This window comes from Bombina bombina, chromosome 7 (genome assembly GCF_027579735.1).
Source record: "Bombina bombina isolate aBomBom1 chromosome 7, aBomBom1.pri, whole genome shotgun sequence".
NCBI classification, from domain to species: Eukaryota; Metazoa; Chordata; class Amphibia; order Anura; family Bombinatoridae; genus Bombina; species Bombina bombina.
In genome coordinates this window covers 118,169,806-118,188,572 of record NC_069505.1, presented here as the reverse complement: position 1 = coordinate 118,188,572, position 18,767 = coordinate 118,169,806, and the positions used below count along the sequence as shown (strand labels likewise).

Sequence of the window (18,767 nt, the reverse complement as noted above, 5' to 3'; positions counted from 1 at the left end):
ATGGTATCTCGGCACTGCAGTTGTTGTATATACCATTTAAATGCCGGGTTTCAGCGGAGCCAGTGTAGCAATACCTCTGTATATTTTTAAAAACATTTGTGCATATATAGTTGTTGGGTCGCTTTGACAATGCATGGGGACCCAAGTAATGAGAAGGAACACAGCAATGTTCTGCTTGAGTTCCACATCTGAGTAAGTTATAGCTCACCCTATAAGCTGTTACATCAATGCTCATGGGGGTTCATGCTTGATTGCATGTAAATGGCAGCATTTAATCTGTTCCTAAACCATAAGCAATATTAAAAAGCTGAGGTATGCTAATGGTACACCCAATGCTGTAGTGGGAAGCTTTACTCTCTTAAAATGAGAGGAAAGCACCCATCTCTCTAGTCACTCTACCTAATAATTAGCACGGTAATGTCTGTTATATGGTATAGTTTTAACAGACATTAATTACAGGGTTTTAATTTACCTTTAATGTACATTCTAAAACAAATGTACCTTCTTTCATTGACATTAATAAGAGGACATAGGACGTCCAAATATAATACAATTAACAAAATGTGACACTGGTATCTAATAGTAGGGATTGCTTTTAAGCTAGTAGCCTCAACCTCTGTGATTCACAGATGAGAAATTGCTGTTAGAATGCCTTTTTTATGACTGGAACAACAACTCTTAGTACTATTTCAGCACATGTATTCATCTTTATCTTATCTCTCTATTTGTGTATATTTACAGAAGGAGGCTCAGCCCTTTTAAATGGATTTGTACTGCACAGCTACTTCCCTGGGAAGTGTGTGCCTTTAATCCTTATTTTTTTTTTTACCTTAAATAAACAGCAATATTTATTTTTATGAAAAACACTTGTAACACAAACAAAAACACCACAAAATGTACTTTTCACTGCAGCTAATCTGCAATGTAATTTTCAACTGAAGCAATATAACATTTTAAAAATAGCGTTATTCTCATATACGGTATTATCTCATTTATTCACATTGAAACAGAGCTAGTGTTTTGGTGTAACTGCTGAATTTAAATGGACAGTCTACCATAGAACTGCTATTGTTTTAAAAGATAGATAATCCCTTTATTACCCATTCCTCAGTTTTGCATAACCAACACAGTTATATTAATGTACTTTTAACCTCTGTGATTACCTTGTATCTAGGGACCTTCTTCCAGCCCCTGATCACATGACTGTGACTGTTTATTATCTATTGTCTTTAATTTAGCATTGTTTTGTGCTAAATCTTAAATAACCCCCTGTGCCTGAACACAGTGTTATCTATATGGCCCACGTGTACTTTCTGTCTCTTTGTGTTGAAAAGAGATTTAAAAAGCATGTGATAAGAGGCAGCCCTCAGAGGCTTAGAAATTTGCATATGAGCCTACCTATGTTTAGTTTAAACTAAGAACACCAAGAGAAAAAAGCAAATTTGATGATAAAAGTAAATTGGAAAGTTGATTAAAATTAAAAGTCCTATCTGAATAATGGAAGTTTAAAATTTATACTAGACTGTCCCTTTAAAACTGAATTAAATTTCAAAATGAACTGTAGAAATTTTTTCACCCAAAAAATTTCATTGCAGAAAGTGAAAAAAAAAAATCTGGGTTTGGGACATAGATTATCTAAGTTGTTTTAGATACTTTTTGGAGCAGATTTGCAGGCACATTGTATGCTTAACTTGGGCATGTAGAGAGATTAAGAGGTTAACATTAACCTGTGTGCTTAAGACTTAACTTTATTTGACAAAATAGGCTGTACTTTAAGCGTTTATTGTTAAATATTGTTAAATACGTATGGCAATGGGCAGATCTGTTTGATTTTGAGTCCGGAAAAATATATAGACTGTTACGGCTATGATATGGTTTTTACTATTGAGCCGTTTGTAAGACGCTCCTTTTCAACTGTGACTTGTGGTGCAGTTTCTTTTTTACTCTCAGCCCGCTCACATGACTTTGCTCTTCCGTATGTATGAGGAGCGGAATTTAGTCAGTCATTGAGCCTGGACTGCTGTGGCTATCTTTTCTGATGATCGGATTGCCGGTCTGAACTTGTGAATCTCTTATCTCATCTGGAGAGTTCCCTTGCTAGTGGGTTATTCGACTCCTGGTACGGTAGGAGCAACAGTGTCACTGAAGTTTTTTTGTTAAAGTGACAGGTGCCGTTTTTTTGATCAACGTTTTTTTTAGTTAATTTATTAGGTCTGTATATACTATAAATGTTGTTTTTTGTGGGAACTGATATTTGCTATGGAATCTGTAAAAGATTCTTCATTTAATATGGAAAAATGTTTACTTTGCTTGGAAGTCCCAATTGTACTACCTATGCAATTTTGTACAAATTAATCTCTTGTGAACCTAATGTCTCTCAGGATATTGCTTTTCTGGATATGCCTCAGCTTTCTCCTCAAACGTCCCAAGCCTTATCAGTTTCACATACAGTGCCTTGCGTGTCCTCTCAAGCTCCTGGGGGTGTTTGTTTACCAGGGTATTTTGCTGTGCAGATAACTTCTGTGGTATCTGCAGTTTTGTCTGCTTTCCCTACTTCAGGTAAGCGTAAGAGGAAATCTAAACATTTGTCTGCTAGTAAGGCTTCTGACCCCTCTAATTCTAATTCTCATTTGTCTGATGAGGAGCATACTTCAGTAGCTTCTGAAGGTGAAATCTCAGACTCTGACACTTTGGCAGAAAAATCTTCAGAATCTGAAGAGGTAAATTTTAGATTTAAGCTTTAACACCTCTGGTTATTACTGTAGGAGGTCCTAGCTACTTTAGATGACTCTGAACCTTTGGTTGCTGTCAACCCAGCAAAGTCTTCTAAACTGGATAGAGTTTATGATTCTCCATCTTCTGAGGAGGTTTTTCCTGTTCCAATTAAGATGCCTGAAATTATAGCTCAGGAACGAGATAAGCCAGGGGTTCTTTTTTCCCTTCCCCTGTTTTTAAAAAGATGTTTCCTGTTGCTGACTCTATTTGCGACTCTTGGCGCACTGTGCCTAAAGTAGAAGGAGCTATTTCTACTCTTGTTAAGAGAACTACCATTCCTATAGAGGATAGTTGCTCTTTTAAGGATCCCATGGATAAGAAGCTAGAGGCTTACTTTAAAAAGATGTATATCTATCGAGGATTACAGTGGCAACATGCAGTGAGTATTGCCACAGTTGCGGGAGCAGCATCTTATTGGTGCGATGCCTTGTCTGATTTTATTACAGAGGAAACTACGGTAGAGGAGATCCAAGATAGGATCAAAGTTCTCAAGTTTGCTAATACCTTTATCTGTGATGCCAACATGCAGATAATTAGACTGGGAGCTAAGATGTCTAGCTTCACTGTACTAGCACACAGGACTCTGTGGTTAAAGTCCTGGTTGGCTGTAAAACTCTGTTTGGACCTGGTCTGGCGGAAATCATTTCAGAGATTGCGAGTGGAAATGGTTCTTTCCTGCCTCAGGACAAGAAGAATAGACCTAGGGGTCGACAGAGTACTAATTTTTGTTCCTTTCGCAACTTTAAGGGACATAAGTTTTCCTCTTCCAAACCAATCCATGTCCACTTGGAAAGCCAGCCAGCCCTGGAATAAGGGAAAGCGGAACAAGAAGCCTTCCGCTGACTCTAAATCAGGTAAAGAAGGAGGCCTTCTTAAATTGCGTAAAGGACCTATCCTCCCTGGGAGTTATTGTACTAGTCCCTATAAGTGAACAAGGTCTAGGATTCTATTCAAATCTATTTGTGGTCCCCAAAAAGGAGGGAACTTTTCGTCCAATCCTGGATCTCAAGTGTCTCAAAAAATTTCTCAGGGTTCCGTCCTTCAAGATGGAAACTATTTGTTCCATTCTTCCTTTGGTACAGGAAGGTCAGTTTATGATGACCATAGACCTGAAGGATGCATACCTTCATGTTCCCATTCAAAGGGAACATCACCAGTTTTCTGAGGTTTGCCTTTCTGGACAAACATTTCCAGTTTGTTGCACTTCCGTTTGGTCTGGCCACGGCGCCCAGTATATTCACAAAGGTTCTGGGGGCGCAATTGGCAGTGATCAGATCCCAGGGAATTGCTGTGGCGCCTTATCTAGATGACATCTTGATTCAGGCGTCATCTTTTCAACTAGCTCAATCTCATACAGAGATGCTTTTGTCTTTACTACGTTCCCACAGGTGGAAGGTGAATTTGGAAGAGAGTTCTCTAATTCCATCTACAAAAGTGTGTTTCCTAGGTACAATAATAGATTCCCTGTCCATGAAGATTTTCCTGACGGAGGTCAGCAAATCCAAACTTCTTGCTTCCTGCCTCTCTCTCCAGTCTGCCTTTCGTCCATCAGTGGCTCAATGCATGGAGGTGATTTGGTCTGATGGTGGTATCCATAGACATCATCCCTTTTGCTTGGTTCCATCTGTGACCGCTGCAGCTTTGCATGCTCCGTCAATGGAACAGAGACCATTCAGGTTTGTCACAGAGGATAAATCTGGACCCCCTAACAATAGACTTTCTCTCGTGGTGGATGTCTCAGGAACATCTGTCTCGGGGGACACTTGCTTCCTGAGGCCTTCCTTGGAGATTGTGACTACGGACACCAGCCTATCTTCAATGCCCTATCAGCGTGGCCTCAACTGTCTTTTTAGTCCGGTTTATCAGATTCCAGTCGGACAACATCACCTCAGGGGCTTACATCAAGCACCAGGAAGGGACTCGGAGTTCGCTAGCCTTGAAGGAGGTGACTCGCATTCTGTAGTGGGCGGAAGCTCACGATTGTCTTCTATCTGCCATTCACATTCCATGTGTGGACAACTGGGAGGCGGACTTTTTGAGCAGGCAGACTTTTCATCCCGGGTAATGGGCTCTCCATCCGGAAGTATTCTCTCAGATAACCCTCAGGTGGGGAGTTCCAGAGTTGGATCTGATGGCGTCCTGCCAAAACGCCAAGGTTCCAAAGTACGGTACAAGGTCAAGAGATCCTCAGGCCGTTCTGATAGATGCTCTAGCGGTTCCTTGGATGTTCTCTCTGGCATATGTTTCCTCCATTTGCTCTCCTTCCACGAGTCATTGCTCGTATCAAACAGGAGAGCATTGGTGAGCCTAATAGCTCCTGCATGGCCTTGCAGGATCTGGTTCACGGATCTGGTACTGATGTCATCTCTACCTCCTTGTAGGTTACCTTTGAGGAAGGACCTTCTAATTCTGGGTCCTTTCCGCCATCCAAATCTAGATTCTCTGAAGCTGACTGCTTGGATATTAAACGCCTAGTTCTATCTAGACGTGGTTTTTCTGAAGCAGTCATTAAAACTATGCTTCAGGCTCCAAACCGGTTACTCGCAAGTTTTTCCATAAGATATGGTGTAAATATCTTTATTGGTGAGAATCTTAAGGGTTCTTCTGGAGCCAGGTAAGGATTCCCCCGGATTTTGTCTTTTCTTCAGGATGGCCTGGAAAAGGGTTTGTTGGTCAGTACTCTTTAAAGGGTCAGATTTCTGCGTTATCCTTTTGCACAAACGTCTGGCAGACTTACCAGATGTTCAAACTTTTGTTCAGGCCCTGGTTAGAATCAGGCCTGTGTTTAAACCTGTTGCTCCCCCGTGGAGGTTTAACCCAGTTCTTAAAGTTTTGCAACAGGCTCCGTTTGAGCCGATGCATGCTGTTGATATAAAGTTATCTTGGAAGGTTTTATTTCTCCAACATTGGTGTGTCCGGTCCATGGCGTCATCCATAACTTGTGGGAATATTCTCTTCCCCAACAGGAAATGGCAAAGAGCACAGCAAAAGCTGTCCATATAGTCCCTCCCAGGCTCCGCCCCCCCCCAGTCATTCTCTTTGCCGCTCTGAACAAGTAGCATCTCCACGGAGATGGTGAAGAGTATGTGGCCCAAACGGGTGGCGGACATAGTGAATAAGGAGTGGGAGAAGCCAGGCATACCTTTTGTCCCTCCTCCTATATTTAAGAAATTATTCCCTATGGTCGACCCCAGAAAGGACTTATGGCAAACAGTCCCTAAGGTCGAGGGGGCGGTTTCTACACTAGCCAAACGCACGACCATTCCTATTGAGGACAATTGTGCTTTCAAAGATCCTATGGATAAAAAATTGGAGGGTTTGCTTAAAAAGATTTTTGTACAGCAAGGTTACCTCCTTCAACCTATTTCGTGTATTATTCCTGTCACTACAGCGGCGTGGTTCTGGTTCGAAGAACTAGAAGTCGCTCAGTAGGGAGACACCGTATGAGGAAGTCATGGACAGAATTCACGCACTTAAGTTAGCTAATTCATTTATTTTAGATGCCGCTTTGCAGTTAGCGAGATTAGCGGCGAAAAATTCAGGGTTTGCAATTGTGGCACGCAGAGCGCTCTGGCTAAAGTCTTGGTCAGCGGATGTATCTTCCAAGACAAAATTGCTTAATATCCCTTTCAAAGGTAAGACCCTTTTTGGGCCAGAATTGAAAGAAATTATTTCAGACATCACTGGGGGAAAGGGCCATGCCCTCCCACAAGATAGGCCTTTCAAGGCTAAGAATAAGTCCAATTTTCGTTCCTTTCGCAATTTCAGGAACGGACCGGCCCCAACTCTGCAGCCTCTAGACAAGAGGGTAACGCTTCCCAGACTAAACCAGCTTGGAAACCGATGCAAGGCTGGAACAAGGGTAAACAGGCCAAGAAGCCTGCTGCTGCTACCAAGACAGCATGAAGGGGTAGCCCCCGATCCGGGACCGGATCTAGTAGGGGGCAGACTCTCTCTCTTTGCTCAGGCTTGGGCAAGAGATGTTCAGGATCCCTGGGCACTAGAAATAGTCTCTCAGGGTTATCTTCTAGAATTCAAGGAACTACCCCCAAGGGGAAGGTTCCACATGTCTCACTTATCTTCAAACCAAATAAAGAGACAGGCATTCTTACATTGTGTAGAAGACCTGTTAAAGATGGGAGTGATACACCCAGTTCCAACTGTGGAACAAGGTCAGGGGTTTTACTCAAATCTGTTTGTAGTTCCCAAAAAAGAGGGAACTTTCAGACCAATTCTGGATTTAAAAATTCGAAACAAATTTCTCAGAGTTCCATCGTTCAAAATGGAAACCATTCGAACAATTTTACCCACAATCCAGGAGGGTCAATTTATGACTACCGTGGATTTAAAGGATGCGTATCTACATATTCCTATTTACAAAGATCATTATCAGTTCCTAAGGTTCGCCTTTCTGGACAAGCATTACCAGTTCTTGGCTCTCCCATTCGGGCTAGCCACTGCTCCAAGGATTTTCACAAAGGTGCTCGGGTCCCTTCTAGCGGTTCTAAGACCAAGGGATATTGCAGTGGCACCTTACCTGGACGACATTCTAATCCAAGCGTCGTCTCTTTCCAAAGCAAAGGCTCATACAGACATTGTTCTAGCCTTTCTCAGATCTCACGGGTGGAAGGTGAACGTAAAAAAGAGTTCCCTGTCTCCGTCGACAAGAGTTCCCTTCTTGGGAACAATAATAGATTCTTTAGAAATGAAGATTTTCCTGACAGAGGTCAGAAAGTCAAAGCTTCTAAACGCTTGTCAAGTTCTTCACTCTATTCTGCAGCCTTCCATAGCTCAGTGCATGGAAGTAGTAGGGTTGATGGTTGCAGCAATGGACATAGTTCCTTTTGCTCGAATTCATCTAAGACCATTACAACTGTGCATGCTCAAGCAGTGGAATGGGGACTATACAGACTTGTCTCCAATGATTCAAGTAGACCAGATGACCAGAGACTCACTCCGTTGGTGGTTGACCCAGGATCACCTGTCCCAGGGAATGAGTTTCCTCAGACAAGAGTGGGTCATCGTCACGACCGACGCCAGTCTATTAGGCTGGGGCGCGGTCTGGGATTCCCTGAAAGCTCAGGGTCTATGGTCTCGGGAAGAGTCTCTTCTCCCGATAAACATTCTGGAACTGAGAGCGATATTCAATGCTCTCCGGGCTTGGCCTCAACTAGCGAAGGCCAGATTCATAAGATTCCAGTCAGACAACATGACGACTGTTGCTTACATCAACCATCAGGGGGGAACAAGGAGTTCCTTGGCGATGAGAGAGGTGTCCAAAATCATCAGATGGGCGGAGGATCACTCCTGCCACCTATCTGCAATCCACATCCCAGAAGTAGACAACTGGGAGGCGGATTATCTGAGTCGTCAGACTTTCCATCCGGGGGAGTGGGAACTTCACCCGGAGGTGTTTGCCCAGTTGACTCGATTATGGGGCATTCCAGACATGGATCTGATGGCGTCTCGTCAGAACTTCAAGGTTCCTTGCTACGGGTCCAGATCCAGAGATCCCAAGGCGACTCTAGTGGATGCATTAGTGGCGCCTTGGTCCTTCAACCTAGCTTATGCGTTTCCACTGTTCCCTCTCCTTCCCAGGCTGGTAGCCAGGATCAAACAGGAGAAGGCCTCAGTGATTCTGATAGCTCCTGCGTGGCCACGCAGGACTTGGTATGCAGACCTGGTGAATATGTCATCGGCTCCACCATGGAAGCTTACTTTGAGACAGGATCTTCTAGTACAAGGTCCATTCGAACATCCAAATCTAGTTTCTCTGCAGCTGACTGCTTGGAAATTGAACGCTAGATTTTATCCAAGCGCGGGTTTTCGGATTCAGTGATAGATACTCTGGTCCAAGCCAGAAAACCTGTGACTAGAAAGATTTACCATAAAATATGGAAAAGATATATCTGTTGGTGTGAATCCAAGGGATTCTCATGGAGTAAGATTAAAATTCCCAGGATCCTCTCCTTTCTCCAAGAAGGTTTGGATAAGGGATTGTCAGCGAGTTCTCTAAAAGGACAGATTTCTGCTCTATCTGTCTTGTTACACAAGCGACTGGCAGCTGTGCCAGATGTTCAAGCTTTTGTACAGGCTTTGGTCAGGATCAAGCCTGTTTACAGACCTTTGACTCCTCCCTGGAGTCTATATTTAGTTCTTTCAGTTCTTCAAGGGGTTCCGTTTGAACCCTTACATTCCATAGATATCAAGTTATTATCTTGGAAAGTTCTGTTTTTGGTTGCTATTTCTTCTGCTAGAAGAGTTTCTGAATTATCTGCTTTGCAGTGTGATCCACCCTATCTGGTGTTCCATTTAGATAAGGTAGTTTTCCGTACCAAGCCTGGTTTTCTTCCAAAAGTTGTTTCCAACAAGAATATTAACCAGGAAATAGTTGTTCCTTCTTTGTGTCCGAATCCAGTTTCAAAGAAGGAACGTTTGTTACACAATTTAGTTTAGATGTAGTTCGTGCTTTAAAGTTCTATTTAGAAGCAACAAAGGATTTCAGACAAACTAAGAGGAGAGGACAAAAAGCTACTGCTACCTCTCTTTCTTTCTGGCTGAAAAGCATCATCCGATTGGCTTATGAGACTGCCGGACGGCAGCCTCCTGAACGAATCACAGCTCACTCTACCAGGGCTGTGGCTTCCACATGGGCCTTTAAGAACGAGGCTTCTGTTGATCAGATATGTAAGGCAGCGACTTGGTCTTCTCTGCACACTTTTGCCAAATTCTACAAATTTGATACTTTTGCTTCTTCGGAGGCACCTGATTTGCTCCCTCCCTTCATCCGTGTCCTAAAGCTTTGGTATTGGTTCCCACAAGTTATGGATGACGCCGTGGACCGGACACACCAATGTTGGAGAAAACAGAATTTATGCTTACCTGATAAATTACTTTCTCCAACGGTGTGTCCGGTCCACGGCCCGCCCTGGTTTTTTAATCAGGTTTGAAAAATGTCTTTCTCTATACACTACAGTCACCACGGCACCCTATAGTTTCTCCTTTTTTTCTCCTAACCGTCGATCGAATGACTGGGGGGGCGGAGCCTGGGAGGGACTATATGGACAGCTTTTGCTGTGCTCTTTGCCATTTCCTGTTGGGGAAGAGAATATTCCCACAAGTTATGGATGACGCCGTGGACCGGACACACCGTTGGAGAAAGTAATTTATCAGGTAAGCATAAATTCTGTTTTCTCCTTGCTATTTCTTCCGCTCGCAGAGTCTCCGAACTTTCAGCTCTGCAGTGTGATTCCTTCTTTTTCATGCAGGTAAGACGGTCCTTCATACAAAATTGGGGTTTCTCCCTAAGGTGGTATTGGATCGAAACATTACTCAGGATCTGTTCCTTTTTTTTGTCCTAATCCTTCTCATAAGGAACGTCTTTTGCATAACTTAGAAGAGCATGCATAACCATCCAACGTTTTACCTTCAAGCTACTAAAGATTGTAGGCAATCTTCTGCCCTGTTTTTTGTTTTCTCTGGAAATCGTAAAGGTCATAAGGCCACTTATACTTCTCTTTGGTTAATTAGTATGATTCATTCGGCTTATGAGACTGCTGGATAGCAGTCTCTTGAGAGAACTACGTCTCATTTCACTAGGGCTGTCTCCTCTTCTTGGGCTTTCAAAAATGAAGCTTCTGTGGAACAGATTTGCAAGGTGGCAACATGGTCCTCTTAGCATACTTTTTCTAAATTCTTCAAATTTGATACTTTTGCCTCGGCTGAGGCTTCTTTTGGGTGAAAGGTTCTTCAAGTGGTGGTGCCTTCTGTTTAGGTACTCCTGCCTTTTTTCTCCATCCCTCTTCATTCCATGTCCTCTAGCTTGGGTATTGGTTCCCACTAGTAATTGGAATTACGTTGTGGACTCTCCATGTCATAGGAAAGAAAACAAAATGTATGCTTACCTGATAAATTTATTTATTTCCGGACATGGAGAGTCCACGACCCGCCCTCTTTTTAATTGTAATTCTTCAGTTTTTTTGAGTAAACCTCATGCACCTTTTTTACTTTTGTGTTTCTTCTTTTTCCATTTTCCTTCGGCTGAATGACTGGGGATTATGGGTTAGGGAAGTTACTTAACAGCTTTGCTGGGGTGCTCTTTGCTTCCTCCTGCTGGCCAGGAGTTGTATATCCCACTAGTAATTGGAATGACGTCGTGGACTCTCCATGTCCGGAAATAAATAAATTTATCAGCCAAGTATAAATTTTGTTTTACATCCCCTTACTTTCCTAGTGAAAACACATGAAACACATATGTTTTCTTTCATCATTCAGAGGGAGCATGGAATTTTAAACAACTTCCCAGTGTACTACTTTGGCCACTGAAGAATTTGTGCAAATTTCCTATACATTTTTTTTATTTTTTTTTGCACCTTTGTGCCATTTCTGTGTTGCAAGTTTTCTTTTCTTACATCTGTTTTACTCCCTTCCCCCAACCAAAGTATTATCATATGCAGATCACTATATAGTTTTTAAGCAGACTGAGTTTTGAAACTTGTGTGAATTTACTTTTTTAGAATTCTTTATTTGAACTTTTTTCCGTGATGGTCCATTCAGGAAGTGCTGCTGGTGGACATTACTATGCGTGTATAAAGTCATTTGCTGATGGTCAGTGGTACAGTTTCAATGATCAACATGTGAGCAGGGTGAGTCATGTTTGGTTAATGACGTGTTCATGAGATTATAGATTTTATAAATACAGTGTAAACTTTAACAAGTTGTGTACTCAGTATAGAGGAAGTATTTTATAATATATCATGGGCCAAATGTGAGAAGGTGTTTTTATGGTATTTTTATTCAGGCTTCAAATTATTGTATTAACATGATAACTTATTAATAACATTGTTTTGAGGATATTAATGTTATTGTGAATAATCTGAAATTCTAATTACATTTTTAATATTCCTGTAATTTGTCTGAATGTGGGTTATCTGATAGCAAACAAGGTGTTCAGAAAGATTTCTTTATAAACTTATTTAAGTAATACAAAACTACAGACCTATCTTGTTACAATGTGTTTTATGTCCCTTTTTAAAGTGAATGTAAATTTTGATGATAAAGTGCCCAGTTTTTAAAAATCTGATTAAAAACAGGGGCACTTTAATTAATCAAAATTTACATTTCACTCGTGTTGTGAAAATACCTTTTAATCTTGACAGCCGCTGCATCACTTCCTCCACCCGTCACAAAGCCTCTCCCTGGGTCTAAAATGAGGAATCCGGCTTCCTCCAATCATGGCGTTGAATCAGACACTGGTTCCCCCCGGGGGGAAGCCGTGATTGTAGGATGACCGATAAGTCATTTCTAACATAGGAAGAGGCTTGCGACAACCGGCGGAAGCTGGAGCGGCTGTCAAGATTAAAAGGTAGGTTTTTTTTCACAACATGAGTGAAATGTAAATTTTGATGAATTAAAGTGCCCCTGTTTTTAATCAAATTTTTAAAAACCAAGCACTTTATCATCAACATTGACATTCACTTTAAGGCTATGTTTAGCAAATATCTACACAAGTAATACATTACTGCTGTGCTTCTTCCAATGTAGATAACGCAGGAAGACATCATGAAAACATACGGTGGTTCTACAGCAAATAGAGGATACTACTCTAGTGCCTTTGCAAGGTATGTATGAATATTAAGATCAATGCATACGATATTCAGCCTTCAAAACTAAACTATTGTATTTATTTATCTCAGTGTTCAATTTAGTCAATGTAACCATGACCAGTCAAAACACTTTTAGTAAAGAAAATTCAGCAATGAGCTTTGGAGTTCAAACTTAAAGGGACATGAACACCCATATCTGTTTCTTACATTATTTAGACAATGCAATTTTAAAAAAAGTTTCCAATTTACTTATATTATCAAATTTGTGTTGTTCTCGTTATTCTTTGTTGAAGCGCTACCTAGGTAGGTAACATGCCCCTGAAGCACTACATGACAGGAAATAGTGCTGCCATCTACTGCTCTTGCTAATGTATAATATAGCTGCAACACTGCTGCAGACACATGCACACTCCTGAGCTTAAAGGGACACTAAACCCATTTTTTTCTCTTTAATGATTCAGATAGAGCATAAGATTTTAAGCACCTTTCTAATTTAATCCTATTATCAATTTCTCTTTGTTCTCATGCTATCTTGATTTGAAAAACCAGTACTGTAAGCTTTAGAGCCGGACCATTTTTTTGTTCAGCTCCTGGGTAGCACTTGCTGATTTGTGGCTAAATGTAGCAAACCAATCAGCAAGTGCTACCCAGGTGCTAAACTAAAAATGGGCCGGCTCCTAACCTTTCATTACTGCTTTTTCAGATCAAGATAACATGAGAACAAAGAAAAAATGATAATAGGAGTAAATTAGAAAGTTGCTTAAAATTTCATGCTCTATCTGAATCATGAAAGAAAAAATTTGGGGTTAGTATCCCTTTAAATCACTGCTTTTAAACAAAGGATAACAAGAAAAGAAAGGAAACTTGATAATAGAAGTAAATTAGAAAGTTGTTTAAAATGGTATGCTTTATGTCACTGGTTTTCAAACCTGTCCTCAGGCCTCCCTTACAGGCCAGATTTTGAGGATATCTGAAATGGAGCACAGGCGAAATAATCGGCTAATTAGTAAACATGGTTATTTTACCTGAAAACCTGACCTGTTGGGGAGTCCTGAGGACGGGTTTGAAAACCAGTGCTCTATCTGAATAATGAAGGACCATTTTGGGTTTTATGGCCCTTTTTAAGGAACTTGCTGATTTTGTTAAATGTCAGTTACACTGGAACTCTGAAAACATCTGTAGTACCAAACAATTGGTCATAATGAATGTCATATACACATAATATACAGAGACAATGTAATTAGGTGGATCCGGGGGAAATATTCACCTCTTGTTTTAAATAAAATCTTGGTTATTTGGTAACTAAAGCTAGAATAGTCTGAGACATCATATTTTGTATGTAGAAACACTAGGCAAATCAGCAGCAGAGAGTGTCCTGTAGCATTACTTCCCATTATGACTGAAGCATAAGCCCTGAAATGACAATCTATACCTGAGAAATGTATCCAGTGCTTCCAACATTCTAGCATAGGGCTTGAACCCAGAGCATGAAAAGTAGCATAGAATGTGAAAAGGTATTCAGGGATGACTGAGTGATTCTTTTAATCCAATTACACACAGTTTGGGACGAGAAGCAAGTGGCTGTCAAAATAAGTAAGTTATAGTACATCTGATTAGAGAGAAGAAAAGTAGTTTTAAAGGGACAGTCAACACGAAAATTGTTATTATTAAAAAAAAGAGAGAGAGAACGCTTTTACTACGCACTCCCCCGGCTTTGCACAACCAACATTGTTATATTTATATACTTTATAACATTTAAACCTCTAAATTTCAGCCTGTTTCTAAGCCACTACAGACAGCCTCTTATCACATGCTTTTTTATTTGCTTTTCACAACAGGGGAGAGCTAGGTCATGTGGGCCATATGGACAACATTGTGCTCACGCCAGTGGCTTGTGGCAGACACTGCACTAACTGGATAAAATGCAAGTCAATAGATAATAAATTAAAAAAAAATTCCAAGATTGGCACCCTGTGCAGTTATCTAGTGCCAATCTCATACATTTATATGCACTAAGTACTTGCTTACCTGTCAGTCAGAGTACACGCCCCATGACATCAGCATCTGGGAATGTGTAATAACTGCTGATGAAAACAAAGTATGTAATTAGTGACTTCTTTGTAATGTTATTAAATTATGTCTCGTTTTAATTAATAAGCTTTTTTTTCCCCTAATGTCTAGCAATTGGTTAACAGATCTTAAAACCGATGGTTGAAACATGCAAATGAGCATTTCAAATCTAGTTAAAAGCATGTTTGCTTTAATTATACTTGTAAAGTGAGTGAGTCGTTGCACATACAACCAAAGGCCAGTTATATCGGCAACTGCCTCCTGTGAATGCTTCATGTGCCACTTGATATAGCCAATAACGGGTCATGTGACATTACTGGCATTTGTAGCTTGTGAGGAAGATGTGAAAGTGGATACGGCATTTATGTGCACAAATTCTTTTGTGTTTTATGTGTGCTTTTGTGCTCTCCTGTTGTTGACTTGATCACTTATACATTTATTACAGTTATTATTGTAAATATCATAGTTTTATGTGATTGGAGTTAAGTAATTATGCAATAATTATACAGTAATTACAATACAGTGTCATAGACTTCAGTGCCGGCAGAAATATTTGTGGTTTAGGACCTTCCTCTGTGGGAGCTTATCCAGAATGTAAATACACAATACCAACAACTAAGACACTTTTGCACCAACATAGCTGTTGACTCAGATATTTAAAAATGACAATATTTGAGTATTATAACTATTTATTTTTTATAATTTTCCTCTTTCTCTCAGCTCTGCAAATGCATATATGCTTATGTATCGGCTAAAGAACTCCGCTAAAAATGCAAGTAAGTGTATATTAAATAAAGCCAGCAGGAAATGCTTAGGAATTAATGTCCACTAGTGCTTTGAGTCAAACCCCACAGCAAGTCTTCACAAGCATGAAAACAAAAAGTAGTTTTATTCAGCACAGGGACGTATGCTTGTCAATGAATTTCAAAATACTTTTTACATTTAATAAAGTAATTTGTGCATATTCTCCCTTTTAACATAGCTATTCCAGGATGGTATATCTATGGACAACTTACTCATTACATACAAGTCTCAGAGCAGTAATTAAAACGTACTGGTTAGAGTAGTATTCGTGACAAGCAACATACTGCATTATAAATAATTTATTTGATTTTCATTGGAAATGTGGATCAATGTGATGTACTTCTTGTTGTGTCTGCATAATCTGAGTATATTCGTGGCCTGGTTTATTGCCAATAGCTATAGCAGTGCTTTTATTAAATAGTCGCTGTGTTTATTTACAGAGTTTCTTGAACCAAGTGATTTTCCAGAGCACATAAAGCATCTAGTGCAAAAAGAAAAAGATCAGGAAGAACAAGAAAAGCGGCAGCGTGAGATTGAACGCAACACATGCAAAGTTAGTGCTCTGTACATTTTATTTGTAATTATTGTTTTCTGAAAGTGTTGTTAACTACTGTTTATTTAGTTGTCTTATTGAAAAGGGGGTGTAGCCTTATAATAATCACTCTAGATTTATTTTGTGCACCAGGTTTACAGACTTCATATATAAATTAGTTTTACTTTATGCGTAATATCTCCTTTCATCTCCAGATAAGTGAAGTAAGGCCCATATGTGCTGGAGATGCTTCTCATGAATGTGTATTGCTTTTGTTCCTGGTTTGCTAGTGTGGTATTGTTAGCAGTTAGTAAAGCGCCCTATAATATGGGCATTAGCAACTATCTTCCTAGGGAGTGTGTGTGTCCTTATCATTTATTTATGTATTTATTAAAAACAGGTTAGGGTTTCTGTTTTTAAAGTGCGTCTTTACTGAACAGATTATAGTACTTAGACATTTTTTTCCTTTTTTTGCAGCTGAAGTTATTCTGCATGCATCCTGTGAAGCAAATACTGATGGAGAACAAGCTAGAAGTGCATAAGGATAAAACTTTAAGAGAGGCGGTTGAGATTGCGTACAAGGTATTGCTAGTTTTCCTGGTTTAAAAAATGTTCCCCTCAAGGAACAGCCTTAGATTAATGAACCTGGACATGTCTACCTGGCAATCTGTTTCCAATAAAATGACAGTGATGAATCGAGTTGATATCTTATATTTATAATCCTACTAATAATTTTAAGTGATCTGTTATTTATCATATTGACTATTCACTTTAAAAAAACAAAATCTCTGCTTTCAGTTAATGGATTTGGATGGTGCGGTTCCTCTTGATTGCTGTCGGCTTGTGAAATATGATGAATTTCATGATTACTTGGAGTGTTCGTATGAAGGGGAAGAGGACAAAGCCATGGGATACCTGCTTGGCGGCGTGAAATCATCCTACATGTTTGATTTGCTGTTAGAAACCAAGAGACCTGATCAAGTATTTCAGTCCTATAAGCCTGGGGGTAAGAGACTTGCAAGTCTTCATCTCCCCCCCACCCCCCCCAGCTGAAATGGCTACAGATGGTTATCTGTTCAATAGACCGATCCTGACTTTAGACACCTTAAGATCCCCCCCCCCCCTCCATTTTCTTACAACTGACACATTAAAAGGTCTCAGTCAGGAGCACCAAATGGTTCTGTCCTGATAGTTGATCCCATAAATGAAATACTTCAAGGCACAGCTTATTTAAAGGGATGATGTTTTCTTGAAATGTTCTCCCCATTTAATGTGTTCCCAGTGGCCTATTTTACCTTCTAGATTTAATTGTTTGCAAACAGCTCATTTGCCTTCATTTTGTTATTTGAAATAGTTGTGTTTCTCTGTTGTATTGAACATATAAATACAGATTTATTCTCTGTAGAAAAACGATGTAAACACGATACAATAGCAATAATTAAACTCCCAATAGGGGGCAGGAGAGAGATTTTTGTATCTGAAATAGTGGTTGCGCTCATTGACTGCCCCTTCCCCCCGCCATTATTAGTGTTTCAATACCTGTTAGGCTATGTGTGTTAGACAGAGATAACATTAGCAGGTCTGCTCTTTACCTTCAGGCCCAGTCGGTTTATATGGGCATGTCCTTAAAGGGACATAAAACTCACATTTTTTTTTTTACTTCAATTATCAAATTATCTTTGTATTCTTGTTATCCTTTGTTGAAAAGCAGGGATGTAAGTTCAGGGACGTTCACGTCTGCAGCACTATATAGCAGCAGTTTTGCAACAATGTTATACATTAGCAAGAAGCAATAGATAGCAGCACTAATTCCTGTAATGTAGTGCTTCAGACATGTGCACGCTACCTATCTAGATATCTCTGCAACAAAGAATAAGAAGGGAACAAAACAAATTTGATAATAAAAGTAAATTGGAAACTTTTTTTAAAATTGTATTCTCTATCTGGATTATAAAAGAAACATTTTGATTTTCATGTCCCTTTAAGAACAATAAGTGATGGTTTAATGAGCAAAAACAGCTGTTTCAAGTGGGATTAAAAATAAACATGAAGGAACAATTTCCCACACATTTAATACTCTGCAGTAAGTATAACAAGTCATTTGGAACACATTAATGGGAAACACATTTTGTATTGCAGTGTCCCTTTAAGAGCTCTCGAATGAGCAATGGCATAAGTTACTTTTCAGTTCTTTGATGGCTCTAAAGTTAAAGTAAAAAGTACGGTAGCACATTTTCAAAAGTATTATGGTACAAATAGGTTTTACTTTTTAAAAACGTTACCAGTAAACTTAGTTACATTTGTGTCAGCTTTCCTATACTATTAACAAAATACAGTAATACCAGTTAAAAAAAACTTGTATTTACTTTTGTGTGTAACTAAACACAATACCTAGTACTTCAGATATTCAACTTTTTAACCGCATTTGTTTTATACACAAAGTCTTTATATTGGGATTTCTCGTGTTATTGTCTCTCCCTTTGGTTCTGTTTCTGCAGAGGTCATGGTGAAGGTGTATGTGGTGGATCTGAAGACAGACACAATAGCAGCTCCTCTGAGTATCCGCGCGTATCTGAGCCAGACAGTCATGGAATTTAAGCAGCTGATTGCCCAGGTTAGGATGAAAGTTGGCTTAAAGACTACTGAGACCTGTAATTTATCTGATGGCTCAGTTAAAGGGACATTAAAGTCAATTCACATGTTATGCAGTTTTAAACTCTCAAATTGAATTATTAGCTGGTCATTCTTTGTTGAACTGCATACCTAGGTATGCTCAGGAACATCAATTAGCCTTTTTGAGCTAGCTGTTGATTGGTGACTCCTGAGCCTAACCTGGTTACCAAGAGAACAAAGCAAGTTAGATAATAGTCGTAAATTGGAAATTTGTTTAAAACTGCATGTTGGATCTGAATCATGAAAGTTTCATTTTGACTTTACTGTCCATGATTTAATATCGACACCTGCACTACACCTGCTTTTTA

At 39.8% G+C, this 18,767-nt stretch overlaps 1 protein-coding gene across 2 annotated transcripts in view; it reads left to right on the top strand.

The window, feature by feature from the left end:
- The window catches only part of USP47 (ubiquitin specific peptidase 47), a 410,657-nt gene that overhangs the window by 244,545 nt on the left and 147,345 nt on the right, over nt 1-18,767 (top strand). For both annotated transcript variants that reach the window (XM_053720262.1, XM_053720263.1), the window contains exons 13-19: nt 11,292-11,420; nt 12,319-12,395; nt 15,171-15,226; nt 15,695-15,807; nt 16,264-16,368; nt 16,585-16,792; nt 18,285-18,400. In XM_053720262.1, the coding sequence (XP_053576237.1) occupies nt 11,292-11,420; nt 12,319-12,395; nt 15,171-15,226; nt 15,695-15,807; nt 16,264-16,368; nt 16,585-16,792; nt 18,285-18,400 (804 nt within the window). The remainder of the gene's footprint in view (nt 1-11,291; nt 11,421-12,318; nt 12,396-15,170; nt 15,227-15,694; nt 15,808-16,263; nt 16,369-16,584; nt 16,793-18,284; nt 18,401-18,767) is intronic.